Genomic DNA, 16,667 nt, shown 5'->3' on the forward strand with positions numbered 1-16,667 from the left:
TAGCTGCCAGAGGCATAAAATAATAGTTTTCCTCCACTAACATATTACCTGCACCAAATGAGGGGAGAAAAAGTTGCAGATTTTTTGCAACAGAATATAAAATAATTGTTTTTTCCTATTTCTTTTTTAGAGAAATTAGTCACCTTAGCAGCCTCCCCCCCCATTCAAAATAGTTGCTTTAGTCACCTTCATAATTAAAAATGGCAGTCCTGTATCTTATGTGGTTTAAAAGCAATGATATCACAAAGGAATAAAAAATTAAAATAATTTTTGGAAAAAATATGTAGCATTAGTTCACACATAACGTTGTAATAAAAAATCTTAAGCATTATGTAAAAAAAATTTTTCTTCGTATTTTGTTGCGTTTTGGAACTTTTAGAATGCTGTTCTATTAAAAATATTTTAAAAACCATTGATAACTTTCTACATTTTTACCAATAACAACTAACTTTTTTAGCTTTTTATTATAGAAGAACGAACATCTGCCTTTTACAATTCATGTTGCTGTTTATGATATTCCCTGCCATGAGTCAATTAGACCTTAACAAAAGAAAATAAAGTTTAAAACAGCTTATTAACAGATATTGGAAAGGAAACAATTTTTTTCCATTTACTTACTTTATTGGTATTAACTGCTTGCAAATTTTGAGCACTACCTTGTTGTTTAGGATCTATTGCTTTAGCTTGCAGTTGAAGACTGAGGCCTTGAGTTGCACCAAGACCTTGAAGAGATTGGGCTGTCATACCGGCATGCTGTAATGTTAAGTTTCCTGGGAAAAGCATTTGCTGCTGAGGATACAAATGTTGAAGATAAGAAGCAGGGAGTTGCTGTGGCTGAATTACTTGAACCTACAATTGAACCATATAGTATTATTTGTGACAATAGTATTGGAAAGTTACACAACTTGAAATATATATTGCGCTAAATGGTGCATTAGATACACAGTATTAAAAAAAAAACTACTTAGGTGTGAAAAATGCATTAACACAACACAAGTTTGAAAGTATTTTGATATCATTATTAACTTTATAAAGAGCATGACCTGCCTCCTCTTCAGGGGTTTCAGGTAGAACTTTTAGTCCCCTTTTTAGTTTGATTTTTACAATAGTTAATCATTTAATTCTATGTTGCGTCTGCAAAAACAAACTGCCACGGCTGAAATTAATAGAGATTTTGCATAGCATTTACAGCTTCTTGGTTAAGCAAGCATTACGATTTCTTTACAGAAAGCATATGCAAAAATTTCTACACAAATTGCAGTTTAGTTAAGGAGTAGAAAACAAAATTAATGTAAACCAACTGCTAAATAAAATCTCTCAAATAAAGAAAAACAAAGTAAGAATTAACTGGTTGGGAAAAAGTAAGATCTAAATGATTAACAACTTTTTTTTTCCTAATGAGAAAACTTAGATAAAATTAAGACATTAAAAATATATACTTTCAAAATTTCCAATAAGAAATAGAAAGGAGTTTTTTTCATTGACCTTGCCCTGATCTTTGTAGTTTCAGGCCTCAATGGCATTTGCCCCCTTTGCTAACTTCATTCCTCAGGCCTTGCTCATTTCTACAATTCACAGGCAATTTTATATATATATATATACAGTAGAGTCCCAATTATCCGAGTCAATGGGGACCGCAACAAACTCGTATAACTGAAAAACTCGGTTAACGCAAAGGGTATAAAAACAGAAAGAAAAAGAGAAGGCATAAATGTAATATATTTAAGAAATAAAAAATGTATACGAGTATACCACATACAATTCATATTATAATTAAAAAGCTTACTTAAAAACATTTAAAAAGCATACTTTAAGAGAATTAAATAGTTTTTACTTAAAAAAAGTCCTTAATCGTTTTTTGGGAGCTTTTCTGTAGTAATGTTTCGCCTTTTTTAGGGATAACAGGAAGGCTGGTGTCGCCTCTTTTTGTTGTTCTATATATTCCATAGTACATTCGATAGTTTTTAGTCTATCTGTATGAGAGATTTTTATATGCTGATTTTAATAATCACTGTCCTCATCATCTTCGCTAGATTCATTATCATTATTGACAATATTAACGATAATTTCATCAGACCAAGTTGTTGGATTTTGTTTTTCTGAGTGTTTGGAAGATAAAATTCAGATTTATTTTTCAGCGTTTTTTTGAAAATAAACTAGAACAAAAAAAATCCTTGAAATATTTGATAGCTCGTTTAAAGCGGAAACTCGGATAACCGGGTCTCGGATAATCGGGACTCTACTGTATATATATATATATATATATATATATATATATATATATATATATATATATATATAACTACAAACGGCTTGTTTCATTAACTAATATGTCTTGATCCTTTGGAGTTGCAGGTCACTATGTATGCAATTGTTCCCTTTGCTCACATTTACAACTTGTAACAACTTTTTCTTATTTGTTGTTGTTTCCAATCCCAGATGGGACAGTGGAGCTATACCAGATACATGAGGCCATGAGTCTTCAAAAAATCGAGGAAAAGGAGAGGCCTCTCAAGAACCTCTTCCATGGTGAAATCCAGGCAATCAAGTAGACGGTGAGGACTAGCCTTGGAGTTGCACTTTTTACAAGTTGGAAAAAGTTTAATTTGTCCACTGAGACTAAGGCTCTTAGTATGCCGACTGACAAATCTACAGGTTTTTTGATACGTGTACCCTGAAGGTCAAGGGCTCCTCCAGGACGCTTGCGGGGATACCAATTGTGATCCGGTGGAACAAGCCAAGCTTTATTAACTTTAGATTTGCGAATAGAAAATAATTCAGAGTAAATGAGGGCTGTGTTTGGAGAGGCTGGGAGGGAAGTACCTTCTTTTGCCAACTGATCAGCACGTCGGTTGCCTTTTTCTTATTTGCACAAGCTAATCTATGGATTTTCGTTGGAATTATGCATTAGATTAGTAAAAGTAACAATTATGTACTTAAAATTATATTTCCTAGAGTACAAGCCTACATTTTTACTAAATTTAGTAAAACATTTCATTATGTTTTAAGCCTTAGCAATCAAGTATTTTTTACATATTATTAAATCTTAGCAATGCATACTTGTTGAAGAGGTGACTGAGCCATTGTGGGATGAATCATAGTAGGATGAGGAGCAGAACTTTGAGACATCATAGGCATAGTTTGTGCTTGGGCAGTAAGTTGAGGTACTGAAGTTTGTACTTGTGTTCCGGCACTAGTATTCAATTGCGATACAGCCATTTGTACTTGTTGTCCAGTACTAGTATTAAGCTGCGTCATCTGAACAGGTCCTCCTCCGGTAGCATTTCGTTGAGGTACTGTCATTTGTACAGGAGTACCAGATCCTTGTAACTAAAATGTAATCAAATTTTTATTAAAAATTGCTAATTTAGAAAATAACTTAGGTACAACATTATTGTAATATATTCTATTCTTTAGCATTTAGTTTTTTCAACTTGAATTTTTTTCCTCTCTTAACAAGTATATGGATGGTTGACCACGTAAAGCTAAGCACAGGCATTTTATTGGATACTAAATTTTGCACAATATTTGCATTATATACTACTATAATTATGATTAATCTCATATATCACAAATAAAAAATTTAACCAAAATTATTGAAACTATTAATCGGTCTACCTGATGGCACTTGACTTCTAATACTTTAAGACCAGGGTTGGCTCAACATTTACCATGGTTTTTACTCGTTGGGAAAAACCAGTTTTTCCCATCAATAATAAATTTTTTCCCATCTTGAGAATTTTGTAAAATTTTTTCTGCTATTTCTTAAGACATCTTAAAAGCATTCATTAAGACTGTATTGAATTAAGAAATTTGAATATTGAAAATAGTGTCGTACTAAACATTTCAGAGCAATATATGATTATTTTAAGAACTAATGATCTAAAAAGCTTTGCTAGGGTCGAAAATTTCTTCATACTCCTAATAAAAAATATTTAGTCCTGATTTGTCCTTTTTCTCCAGATTTTTTGTTTTAGAGCAATATTATGACTCCTATAATACTCCATATAACAATGTTAAATGCACTGCTAATATTAAATGTACAAAAACTGTACGCTCGTAACAAGTTAAAAATTACTAGCCTTCCGCCCTTCAGGCAGAATTTTTTCGAGCAATCCGCGACAAAACTCTAACACTATTGTCTTTCTGCAAGATATGTTTAATAATAACAAACATATATCTTACTAATTTAAAATAACAAAAACAACACGTTAACAAAAGGAAAAAAAAAACTACATATAATTTTTCTTGAATTGAACATATAAAATTTTTTTATTCAAATAATATGGGTGATATTCTCGCATTTTGTTTGGGGGGGGAAGCAAAAATTATTTCCTCCTTTGCATTTTGTAAATAATCGTCACAATAAAATATAATAATTAAAAATCATGAAATCCATTGAAGTATTTGTTGAAAAAAAGACCGATGGCGAACTCAAGTGAATCGGACTAATCGATTGCGTGTTTCATTTCAAGATTAAGTTGTTGTAATAAATAATACTGCAGTAAAAATATCAGATTTAAAAACTGTGGAGAAATCAATAGCAATAATTGCCAAAAATTCAATAGAATTATTGCCTTAAAAAGTAAATACTCAAATGCACAATTAGTATTTTCCATATTGTTTGAAATATATAAGGATATTTAAAAAACACGTTAAAATCAATATCAATAACTGCCGAAAATACAATTGAAATATTACACCGGTTTACGATGCTATCGGCGTTAATTGAGTGCGTCAAAAACTGATTATCTCAATATTTATTACAAATACATTTCTGCAGTAAAGGAAAGCAGAATTTTCAACATTTAAAAAGAAAAATCTTTCTGCAAGAATTATGCAACTTTCTGTGACAATGTTGCTGTGTCACAACGATTCTGCCACTGGGCCTTCCGCTGGAGCAAAATTTATTCTTTTTTATGTTTTAGTGAGCAATAATACTCAGAAAAAAAATAAATAAAAGATTGTTTTTTTAAAAAAATTTCTGGCATTATTAGAGAAAAGTAAAAAAACAAACAGTTTGTTTTGCTCTTACAATAATAACCCAAAATTATTATTTTGCATTGGGAAACATATGAAGGTAATCACGAGCTAATTTGTCGTAATTTCTAAAAGAAAAATACCTCTGGTGTTTTTGGAAATTCTGCTGCATACTTCATAAGAATGCATCCGTACTTTAGTTGATCAGAATCTATCATGCTGCCTATTTTGCATCTGATAACTGATTTCATCTTATAGCTAACTGAGATCAATATTCAGTATTATCAGTGAAGTCAAAACCTATATTTTAACTACTCAGTTTAAATGTCAGGTAATAACTACATGTTGTCAATTGTTATCAATCTACTTATTGATTTTATTTCTTCATGTTATAATTTAGGCAAAAGATTTTAGATTAAATAAAATTAAAATGTTTGTCAATATTTGTCTGATTTCAATGTATAATTTTTTTTATTTTATTTATCCTAACTATTCAATATTAATTATAGTCAGGGGAGAAAGGTTTTTATTTTTCCAACAGGTTTCCTATTGTTAAGCATTGAAATAATTGTTACTTCTTAACATTTCATAACACATTTAAACAACTTATTGAGTTGAAAATTAGTAAAATAGAGATGAATTGAGGGTAAATAATAAGGTATAAACCATAGAATAATATATTAAGTGAATTATAAAAGCTACACACTTGCTGAAGAGGTGCTTGAGTCATTGTCATCATAGGATGAATCATAATTGAATGAGGACCTGAACTTTGAGATATCATAGTTCCAGCAGGCACTGTTTGAGCTTGAGCAGTAAGTTGAGGGACTGAAGTCTGAATAGGAGCTCCAGTACTAGTATTAAGTTGAGATACAGATATTTGTACTGGTTGTCCAGTATTAGAATTAAGTTGCGTTATTTGAACATCAGATACATCTGAATTAGAGATCATTTGAGAATTAAGAGAATTGAGTTGAGGCACTGTCATTTGCATGGACTGGCCAGTACTAGTATTTAAATCGGCCATTTGAACTTCAGGAACATCTGATGCAGCCATTATTTGAGGATTTTGTGACATCATATTACTGTTTTGTACAGCTTGTACTTGAGCAGTTAATTGAGACACGGAAGTTTGGACTGGCGTACCAGAATTGGTATTCATTTGAGATACAGCCATCTGCACATTGTTAGTATTAAGTTGCGACATTCCCGTGTTGTTATTACCTTGAGACAGAGCCATTTTTAATGGTTTTTCACAGTAATTTTCTTGTTACTTGGGTCATAACCTCATTCAAAACATAGAATCATTTCTAACACTTCAACTTTACTATTCAACTAATGTTATTAAATACAAATAGATGCCAAGCTGATCTTGGGATTTGCGCATGCGCAAAGCAATTTTTTAACAAAAGTTTGTAAGAAATCAGGCAACAAAGGAAATGAATAATATCTTAAATGTGGCAACGATCAACCTAACTTCTATTATTTGGCGATATACCACCATATCGGCAATTAATAAAACGAGGCTCTCTCGCCAAAAGAATAAAAACGCTATTGTTTCATTCCCACAAAATTGGAAGCATATCTTTAAATCTACTTTATTTGTTATCTCGTTAAAAAAGATTTTACCCTGTTTCAAATCCGATAAATATTTTAAAAACGATTAAACTTTTTCAGAATTTGATACCTTGGCAAGATTTTTGAATTAGCAACAAAACGTGATTAGAATCGATGAATAATTTTCAATTCTTGAATATTTTTAATAATTTGATGATTAATTAATTTTTTAAATTAAAGAATTTTATTAGTGTAACTTTTTACTTTTCTATCGTTATGATGCACGTAAAAATTTGTTTAACATTAGGAAAAAAATGTACACTGTGCGCAAAAAAAAAAAGAAAAAAAAAAAAAAAAGAAATGGGCCACCATAAATGACTTTTGATCTGTCACGTTCGAACTTCATCTTAATGATACGAGGGGGTGACCTAAAATATGCTAATTAATTAGTGCAAATGATATTTAAAATTATTAAATCAGACACAAAAACGTACTTTCTCTAAATAAGCATACCTATTTTTCGTCAGTTTCAGACTTCTGTCCTCAAAAACGTATGGAGCAGCCACAATCTAGGATAAATGCTCTCCATAGCTTGGTCAGAAGAGCGATCCAAAATTTGGATGGCCTAATGTTAATTTTTGCGTATTTCACTATATTTCAAAAACATTTTAAGCGAACTGAAAATTTTTTACACACAATTGGGTATACTATAGCCTACGTCACAGGTTGTGTTATTCCTACTAAATTTAATCCATGAACGGCATTTTCTGCGAGCCTAACTTCAAGCCACAAATAAACAAACAAAGTGTTCGCCAGATTTTATTGCATTATAAAGAAAAGTAATTGATATTCGATTTTTGATTAATAATTGATTTATGTGGATAGTGGCATAGAATTTAGCATTGCGTCATGGTAAATGTTATTCCTACTAAGTGGAAGTAGTTGTGTTTTTTTTTATATTATACCCAATTATAAAATTCAATTATCCAAAGATAATTGTAGTATGCAAAATATAAATTTTAATAAATATCTGTGATTTTTTATAATTTTATTTAATGATAGTCGTAGAATGTTTGAATTTTAAAGAATATAAATTTTTACGTAATCTCAAAGTATTTTATTTTACATGACAAAATACAAAATTTGAGTTAAATTAAAATTTAAATATACGACTTTTTTAAAATTCGATTACTCAGGAACTATTGCACCGATTTCGTTCAAATGTTGTATTTTGCTATGAGAAATTAGATACTTTAAAATGATGCATAAAATTGTATACCTTACAATTCAAATAATTTTTGCCTATTACTAAATAAAATAATAAAAAACTAATAAATACTTACTAAAATTTATTTTTTGCATGAATTTATGTTTGGATAAATGAATTTTATAATTGATTGTATAATTCTCGAGATATGGCGAAATACGCAAAAAGTAAAAGTATCATTAGGGGGTTCAAGCTTTGGAACGTTCTTTTGATCAAACTAAGGGGGACTACATACCCAAGTAGCACAGAAACATCGATCTATACCGTGGCCGTTCCTATCAATATTTTGAAAGCGGAGGAATATAGATACTGTGAGCAAGTTATTGAATGAATTCCGTCAATGAAACTTTAAAAGTATTTTTCTTAAAACACTCTATATTAAATATATTTTAGCTCCAAAGTTCAAAATAATTGTTAGAAAGATAAAAATAAGTAAAATTTCTTTATACTTGCTCACATTAGTGGCAATCTGGCATATATGCCAGATTGCGACTACGCCCTATATTTTTGGGGTCAAAAATCCGAATCCGTCGAAAAAAAGTTATATTTAGAGGAAGTACGTTTTTGTATATGATTTCGTAACTTAAAATATCATCTGTACTAATTAATTGGGTACTTGCACTTTAAGAAGACGCTGACATCATTGGTCTCATACCCACATATGTGACCAATGATGTCAGCGTCAGCTAGTCTTTATCAGCAAAATAGCTTATTGAAGTTGAGCTAAGTTTTTCTACATAAGATAGAATGTTAATAAACGGTAAGTTAATTAACAATAATTTAATTAAATACAGAGCAGCATCGCACATCAAATTTGGTGAAATATAATTCGCGATCGCAACGAACTATAGGGGGCGTTGTTGTATGAGACGCATACCTGCGATTTCTATATGAACCGTCATTCAGTTACTCTGGAGACGTCGTTAATGTAGCGTGTAGCATTGCAACGTTCCTTCTTTAATGTGGCTTATTAAATTTAAAAAAGAAAAATGCTTGATATTCTTTCTTGTACAACCGAAAACAAAATGGTATCTCTTTTTATTAGAGAAGGAACATCCAAAACACATCGGAAAAATATTTGTACATTAACAGAAAAAAATATGTATATTCTTATTATATAAGAGTTAAAATCTAATGCCCGAGAAATAGTATTACTAAATTTAATGATATAACATGAAAGGCCCATTTAAACTTTACATTCTATAGTTTTAAGAATCATATTAGTTCAAAAATTAAAATGAACAAAAAGTATACATAAGCCTCATAATTTTATGAAATTTAATTTTGTAAACAACGTTTTTTGACAACAATTTTTATCAAAAAATTTCAAGTTTCAATAAAAATCATTATTTAGAAACTAAGAAACGTAAAATAAAGAATGCTGACGAAACAAAGAAAAAAAAAAAAAAAAAAAACAATTCTTTTTTGTCGCCATTTTTAGTGCTACGAATATTCGTCTTTGGGATTTGCCAAAAACAAAACAAGATGCAATTTTATTTTTTCAGGAGGGAAATATTTTACCGAAAAAACGAAAATGTACCAATTCCCACAACATAAAACTTTATCTTGGTAAACGTACGTTTTGGAAATGTTATTTCATTTGGAATCTTATTCATCAGAGTTCATATGGCGATATGATTGTTTTGAATCTATGCTAAACTCTATATCGGCTCATTTTCCACCGAAATCCGATTAACTATTTTGATTTTAAATAAAGTGTTGTATTTTATGAATTGTCGCCAAAAATTTTAAGTGTAGATTGGCGGCACTTAAAAACCGCCAAATCTGTAGCGGCGGTGGCGTTAATACGTAAGTACCGAATTTTTATTCCATACTTTTCTGAATCATATTATTTCAAACATTGGAATATACAAGAAGTATACATAAACACATAATGTTATACCATTTAATTTTTCAAAAGTATTTTGAGAACAATTTTTATCAAAAAATTATAAACTAAAAAACGGAAAATAAAGAATTCTTAGGATAAAAAAAACGATTTTAAGAATTCTTAACATTGAAATAAAAACTTTCATATTGTTTCTTTTTTTATTATTCTTATAGTTCTTAATCAGACGTAAAAAACCATTCTGTAGAGAACCATTATCAAATGAAAAAAAAAATATTTACAAGCAAATTTTTTATTGTAAAAATCATTGCACTTACCTGATTTATGATTCCCGGAGAATTCCAAAATGATAAGTTCCTTGTTTGAAAACTTTATTCTCAAATAATAGATACATAGTTTATACCTTCATTACTTTTAGATAACATACTACACAGCAAAATTTTATAATTGATATGAATTTGAATATGTAGCTAAAAACAGAATAGCTGAATTCTAGTTGAACTTATTCTTTCAAAATTAAAAAAAACTTACCAAGAAAACGATTTAAATTAATTAAGAATCAGCACAAATGGCACTATTTCAAGTAACTTAGATAATTTTTTATTGTTGTTTTCCGAATTATATGGATACAGAAATATATACTATTCTATAACGAAGAAGAATATGCTATAACTATTACAATTCTGTATGTTCTGAATTCATATTTATTCACTGGAAGGACGAAAGCAATGTTGACTTCACTTTAATTCGTAATGAATTGAAGACAGAAGAAATGCATTTTATCTTAATACACACATCTGTAACAGTATCCGAAATCGGAAGTCATCAGTTGCAAGTTTGTTGATAATAGAAATTAAAAATTATTGAGGAATTTTTCTTCAAATGTTTGGCGTGTTCTGTTCCTGAAAGATTTACTAATATTCTGGAGATTTTCTTCAAGTCCTTCGGCCTTTTCCTTAGGGAAATTTTGTTTCTTATTTGCTGCTAAAAAATGGCGTCTGATTCAGTCAATGACTTTGATGGAACTAAATGAAAACGTGATAAATTAATGTCCGATATTTACAGGCTCCCGCTAGACGGCGTACTCGAGCGTTGCGATCGCGAATTCTTTCTCGTCTACTTCTTTTATTTTTAAACTTAGAGTTATTATTTATGTATGAATTTTATTGTAACCGTGATCTATTTCTGCCTCATGCATCTGGCAACTTCGATGCATTATTAGTTTGTTTAGTTTTGTGCCTGTTTTTGTGACAAGTCTCTGCGTAAATATAGAGTGAAAGAATTGAAATTTTTGAGAAAGAATGTTTGTAAAATAATTTAGAATGCATCATTTAAGATAATTAATGCTTGACGGGCTTGACTTTCTTGAAATAGAATGGAAAGAGCAGTTGCTAACGTAAACAAATGCCACATTTCAACAACCAATCAGGATCGAGATACCCACACTACGTCACTTGCAGGCATCCATTAGCATATTTGTGATCACCTCCTCGAATCATTAAAATTGAGTTCTCATCACTAATTAAAAAGTTATTCTGGGTAAGGCTCCTATGCTATGAGAGCTGAACTCTCCGCCATTATGGAGCAGACAAGCTCGCAAGTTACGTTATATTAGTATTAGTATGAGAGTTTGAAGGCTACTTGGATGCCTAAAATTATTCATATGAGTGGTTGTGCGGCAGTAAATTGTACAAACAGTTCAAAAAAAGGCTTTTGAATGCTCAGATTTCCTCCAAATTTGAAAAGAAAGAAGAAATGGATTGCAGACAATACAACTGTCAGTCTTGAAGTGGAGCTCTCTAATGTGAGGTAAATATTCATTAATATATAACTTATTAGATTTATTTACTTATGTATGTAGTATATAAACTATATTAAGTTGTTAGAATTTGTTTTTGAATTCTAATTCAGGGTAGTCCGCTTTTTAGGCGCACTGTACCTAAACGTTTGTGTAAGATTTCGATCATTACGTAAACATTATGAAAAAAAGGTTACGTAAATATTTGTAAAATAAAATTATGTAACAAACTGTTCTATGAGGAAAGAACGAATCATTGGACAAAACGCGTTTCTTACTCAAACAGATATGCGTGTTTGTTTGTTACCCAACTAATTATTTTTCTTTTTATCAGAATAATATATAAACAACAACGTTTCATTTTCAACAGCGCAAAAATCGTAAAGAGTTTCAAAAAAAAAAAAAAAAAAAATTAGGACATATTTTTGAACAATATAATACACATATTTACTTTTAAAAAGGGCAAACGACAAATTTAAACTATCTAGTTTGCTCTGTTTAAATATAATTGAAGCAAATTTGATCGCAAAAAATAACAAAATATTTTTAATTTCAGAATTATTTAGCTAGAACAGTATAATTTAATGGAGTTCTGAACAAATCCTAATCATTTGAGATTAATGTATAAAAATGTTTTATAGTACAGTTGCATTAAAAAATAACCAGCTTTAACCCTTTTGAAGGCCGTGGTAAGTATACTTACCACCACGTTTTACCACTTTTAATTAAGGTTTCCATTTTTCAATAACTTCAGCTTTCTTGAAGTGAGTTTGAATAAAATTGGTAACCATTTGTCACTTTTAAAAAACGTATAAAAGTTATAAAATACATAATTCCTTTTGAAGCTCGCAGCCATCTTATATATTACCATCTTATAAATAGGTTATCTTATATATTTACCACCAAAAAAATGGCATTTTTATAAACTAAATGAGTTCTTTTTTTTAATATCAATTACTGTTCTTAAAACAATTTCAATTCCAAAAATACTTTAATTTACCTTTACTAGAAATAAAGGGCCCTTTAAAGGGTTAATCAATATTCCCTATTTTACTTAACTCAGTAAAATAGTAATCTACTTTATTTTATCAACAATGAAGAAGGATTCAATAATTTCGAAACAAAAACACGCTTATTATTTTTGCACAAAAGCCATTTAATTGATGATCCCTCAATTAATAATTTAAAAATTATGTCATAAGATTAGTGTATTATTGATTGGAATCAATAATTTTACAACTGGTGTCTAAAAGTTAAGCATAACGCATGTTTCTGGTGTAAAAATTTGGACACCAGTGTATAAAATTTTCTCCTACAAGATTTGTTACATCATTTTTTTAAGAAATAAATTAAGTGTATGATACCTGAATTCATCATCATGAAATTTTGAGAATGTAAAATATAAAATTACTTAATTTTCAAAAAATTTTAAACAAGGAATCTTGCAGGGAAGGACATATACGTTAACTATGTTTATAAATTAGTGAACGATCCCTAACTTTGAATTATCGGATTTTGCACTTTTTACTAATTGTTAATTAAAATAAAAAAGATGGATTAAAAGTCTAAACCTTTCTATTCTTTAATCGATTATTATGGAATGTACTGAACACACGCAAAAATCGGAACAAATACTTTTTTTTAATAGGAAAATCAGGGCAACTACGAACATTTGATAATGCTATATCAAACTGTTCCTAATGCTACTTTCTTAGCTTAATGTTTGAAAAATAAAAACTGTTTATGGCATAAACCTAAAAGAAAACAAAGAAAAAATTAACAGTTCCTATTAATATATCTCGAAGAAAAAAAAATAGTTTCAACTAACAACTTTTGAAAGAGACCTTTTTTTTTAGAGGCTGGAAAGAGGCTCATAGAGCCTTGTAGGTGGTTATGGTATAGCTCGTTCACCAGCAAGAGTTGGCACTTGGCCCCGCCTTCATCATGTGGTATGCGTGAATTTTTGGGAAAAGGTTGTGAGCAATGCAGCAATCCTGAACAAGGCTGCTATTTGGCGATCGTATGGCAAAAATATTTATTTCGCGAACTTTATCTGCATTTTTTTTAACATTAAGTATTTCATAAATTTGATGATATTTTGTGCCATTTTTAATGATATTTCTCTCTTTTGAGTGAATAATTTACCATTTTTGAGATACTTTGCTGAAAAAAAAACAGTTTTTAAATTTAAAATATATTTAATTAGCTAGAAAAACCAAAACGGAGTAAGTGACTGAAAAAAAAGTAAGTGTTTGTGTTTTGCTCGCATTAAGGGTTGTCTCAATTTCAAGCGAGGAGATGTTTCTCTCCTTACTCCCGCTCTGAAATGTACTCTGTGTCTGAGGAGGTGGAGATGAGTGCCAACTCCTGGTGAACGAAATATACCCTAAATCTTTCGTTTAAAATGATTTTGAGCTTTTTATAGCCAATATTTAATTTCTAAGGTTGTGTATAAAATGTGTTGACACTTTCTCTTTCTTAGTACTGAGAGTTTTAAAAATAAAGCGCGAATAAATCTTTTGAAGAAAAAAAGGAAGATAAATATGTGAGATCAAGATGCCTAGTAATTTTCTATATTTCCGGCCACAGCTATTAACTATTGGAATCAGAAAGGATCGAGTACACGGCTGTGGGCAGGTGTTATTGTTATTAAAGTCCTAAATGAAATATTTCTAATCGCTAAAAAAAAAAATATTTAATAAATGTTCAGTGAAGTTTACTATTTTAAATGATTTTCGAATTTTATCATGTACCTTTTATATTAAAAAAAAAACTTTCGCTAAATTTAAACAAATAAACTTTTTCATGTCAATTTAGATTTCAGAATTTTTAACATTTAATTTTATTTTTAAATAGTTGTAACTTTAGAACTATTTTACTTTGCTAAATTTTGTGCTGCTTAATCTAGTTTTTAATGGCCTTTTATGAACCATGCAACACGCCTAAATTATTTTAAATAACTTTAAAATAGAAATTTTTCAGAAAAAAAAAAGAGTTTATATCTTGAGTGCCAAATTTTAAAAATTATATTCTTATAGGACCTTTGTTCTTAAATTATCGCAGCATGCGAAATTTATTGCATGATTTATCACTATAAGACTAGAAAATATTTTTCTTCATGATGCCGCAGTAATACCAGTTTGAAATTTGCACAAACACTGACAAAAAGGTCTCAAGAATATAGTACAGAAGATTAAAAATTTCGATTATTTTAGAAATAACGGTCTCCAACCTCTAGGTAGATTTTCAGCAGTAACCATGAAAATTCTCAGTTGTTTTACAACAAAATATAGTTTTGCAAATTTAAAACGTTATGACGACTAAACATTTAAATTAGAACGATAATAAACAAGTTTGATGATTTTTAGGGTATTTGTCGATTTTAAGAAGAGCGTGCTGATGGCTGCTTTTCCGATTTGTCGCAAATACAAACATCAGTTCCTATTATTACCGATAAAATTTTAATAAATTGATTTATTGTCAAACAATAGATATTTAACAATACAATGATCAATTTGAAATTTTTTTTTCTTACTATGGTTGCTTTGTCAAATGTAGGCATTCAAAATATATTTTTATAGAAAAAAAAGGTAATAAAATGTTTTTTGGTGTTATGCAATCACAAAAGTGTTGAAATCGAGTAACAAGGATGATCCATGTGATAAAAAAATTTAAAGTGATAAAAAAAATTAAAGTGATTAAGAAAATTAAAGTGATATAATTTTTTTTTCTTAAAATATCCAAGTAATTTGCAAACTAGTTGGATAATTTTTTAATTACCTATTAGGCACTCGTTCGAAGTAAAAATAAGATCTTTATTGTTGCAACAACTTTTTATAAGCTTAAATTAGCATGTTTACTTTTCGCTCTCAAATGACGCTTAGATTCGCTTAAGTGCCACTTTTGTACCCTTAAATTCGCATCTAAACCATTAAGCATTTTTTAACAAACTTATTGCAAAACCTCTCGTTATAACGAATTTGTTAGTTTTGTTATCGATAAATAATTTGAAATAAAAAAATTGTTATAAAAGATAAATTTAATATAAAAATTTTTTATTAATAAAAAATTAAATATGATTATTTCTTCTGCGGGAAAAAGGTTTTTTTATAAACTTTCCTGAACGTGTTGTAAGGACATTCTTACACATTATCTGAACCTAAATTCGAGAGAATTTCCTCAAACATTCAATGTTTTTTTTTAAACAACCTTATATAACAAAAACTCTTCTCCACTCATTAGTGTTTTTCAAACAACCTTGTTAATAAACTTTCCTTATAACAGACAAGCTCGGTTTGTCACCGAGAATTTAAATTAAAATAATTTGTTAAAGTAATTCTGAAGTTTGATTATTTGTTCTGCTTTCCTGAAACTTACAACATTTTTTGAAGAGTCTCCTAAATTAGCCTAAACTTTTTCAGAGACTTTTATCAATCATTAAAGAAGCTTTAATACAAAAATTCTCGTTATAACGAGCAAGTTATATTTGTTACTGATGAATAATTTGGAATGAGAAAAAATTTGTTATAGGAATAAAATGTGAAATTTTTTTGTTGATAAAAATAAACTTTATGAGAATGGTTGGAAAAAACTTTAAAAAAAAGTTCAGGAAAAGTTTAGGTAATATGCAGGAGAGTTTCTAAAAATTTTGCATGGTTCCGGAAAGTTCCTGAAAAACTTTTTTCTCGAAGAACAAATAATCAAATTTGATTTTAGGTTAAAAAATATTTTTTATCAAATTTAATCTTATAAAATTTTTCTTCATTTCGAATTATTTTTAGTTTACAAAGCTAACTTGTTCTTTATAACGGGGAGAGTTCAGGAAAGTCTGAAATTCTTTTTTCCCACTGAAAAAATGCCCCACAAATTTCCTACTGAAATCTAATTTTGTTCTTTTTTTCTACTGAACTATTCTTTTTCCCCGCTGAACCCCTGTAGTAGTAGCTAACTGAATGATAAAAAAATAACACCACATTTTCCTCTAAAATAAACAAACTCTTGTTGGAATATAGATTTCATCTACACTTTAATCTGCCATAATGAAAATTGTACTTATTCCATTAAGAACCTCGTTCCAAACGGGATCAGGATACGCCAAACTAACATTCAAGGAAGTTTGACGTCAGGAGGGATTCATTACGATCGAATAAAATTCAGTGAAGTTGGTAATAAAGCGCCAAGTCTGGATCTTACGACTAATTGTTCTTTATGAACAA

The 16,667-nt window shown here is 29.4% G+C and overlaps 1 protein-coding gene across 2 annotated transcripts in view; it reads right to left on the bottom strand.

The window, feature by feature from the left end:
- LOC107446961 (uncharacterized) overlaps nt 1-6,397 on the bottom strand; it is a 29,665-nt gene extending 23,268 nt beyond the window's left edge. For both annotated transcript variants that reach the window (XM_016061749.4, XM_016061748.4), the window contains exons 1-3: nt 5,687-6,397; nt 3,061-3,330; nt 619-849 (exon numbers count right to left, since the gene is read on the bottom strand). In XM_016061749.4, coding sequence (XP_015917235.1) covers nt 619-849; nt 3,061-3,330; nt 5,687-6,220 — 1,035 coding nt within the window. In that variant the 5' untranslated portion in view covers nt 6,221-6,397. The remainder of the gene's footprint in view (nt 1-618; nt 850-3,060; nt 3,331-5,686) is intronic.
- Nucleotides 6,398-16,667: the final 10,270 nt, after the last annotated feature.

The sequence above is a fragment of the Parasteatoda tepidariorum genome, chromosome 4 (genome assembly GCF_982258835.1).
Source record: "Parasteatoda tepidariorum strain Cologne lab strain chromosome 4, Ptep-v5.0, whole genome shotgun sequence".
Taxonomy (NCBI): Eukaryota; Metazoa; Arthropoda; class Arachnida; order Araneae; family Theridiidae; genus Parasteatoda; species Parasteatoda tepidariorum.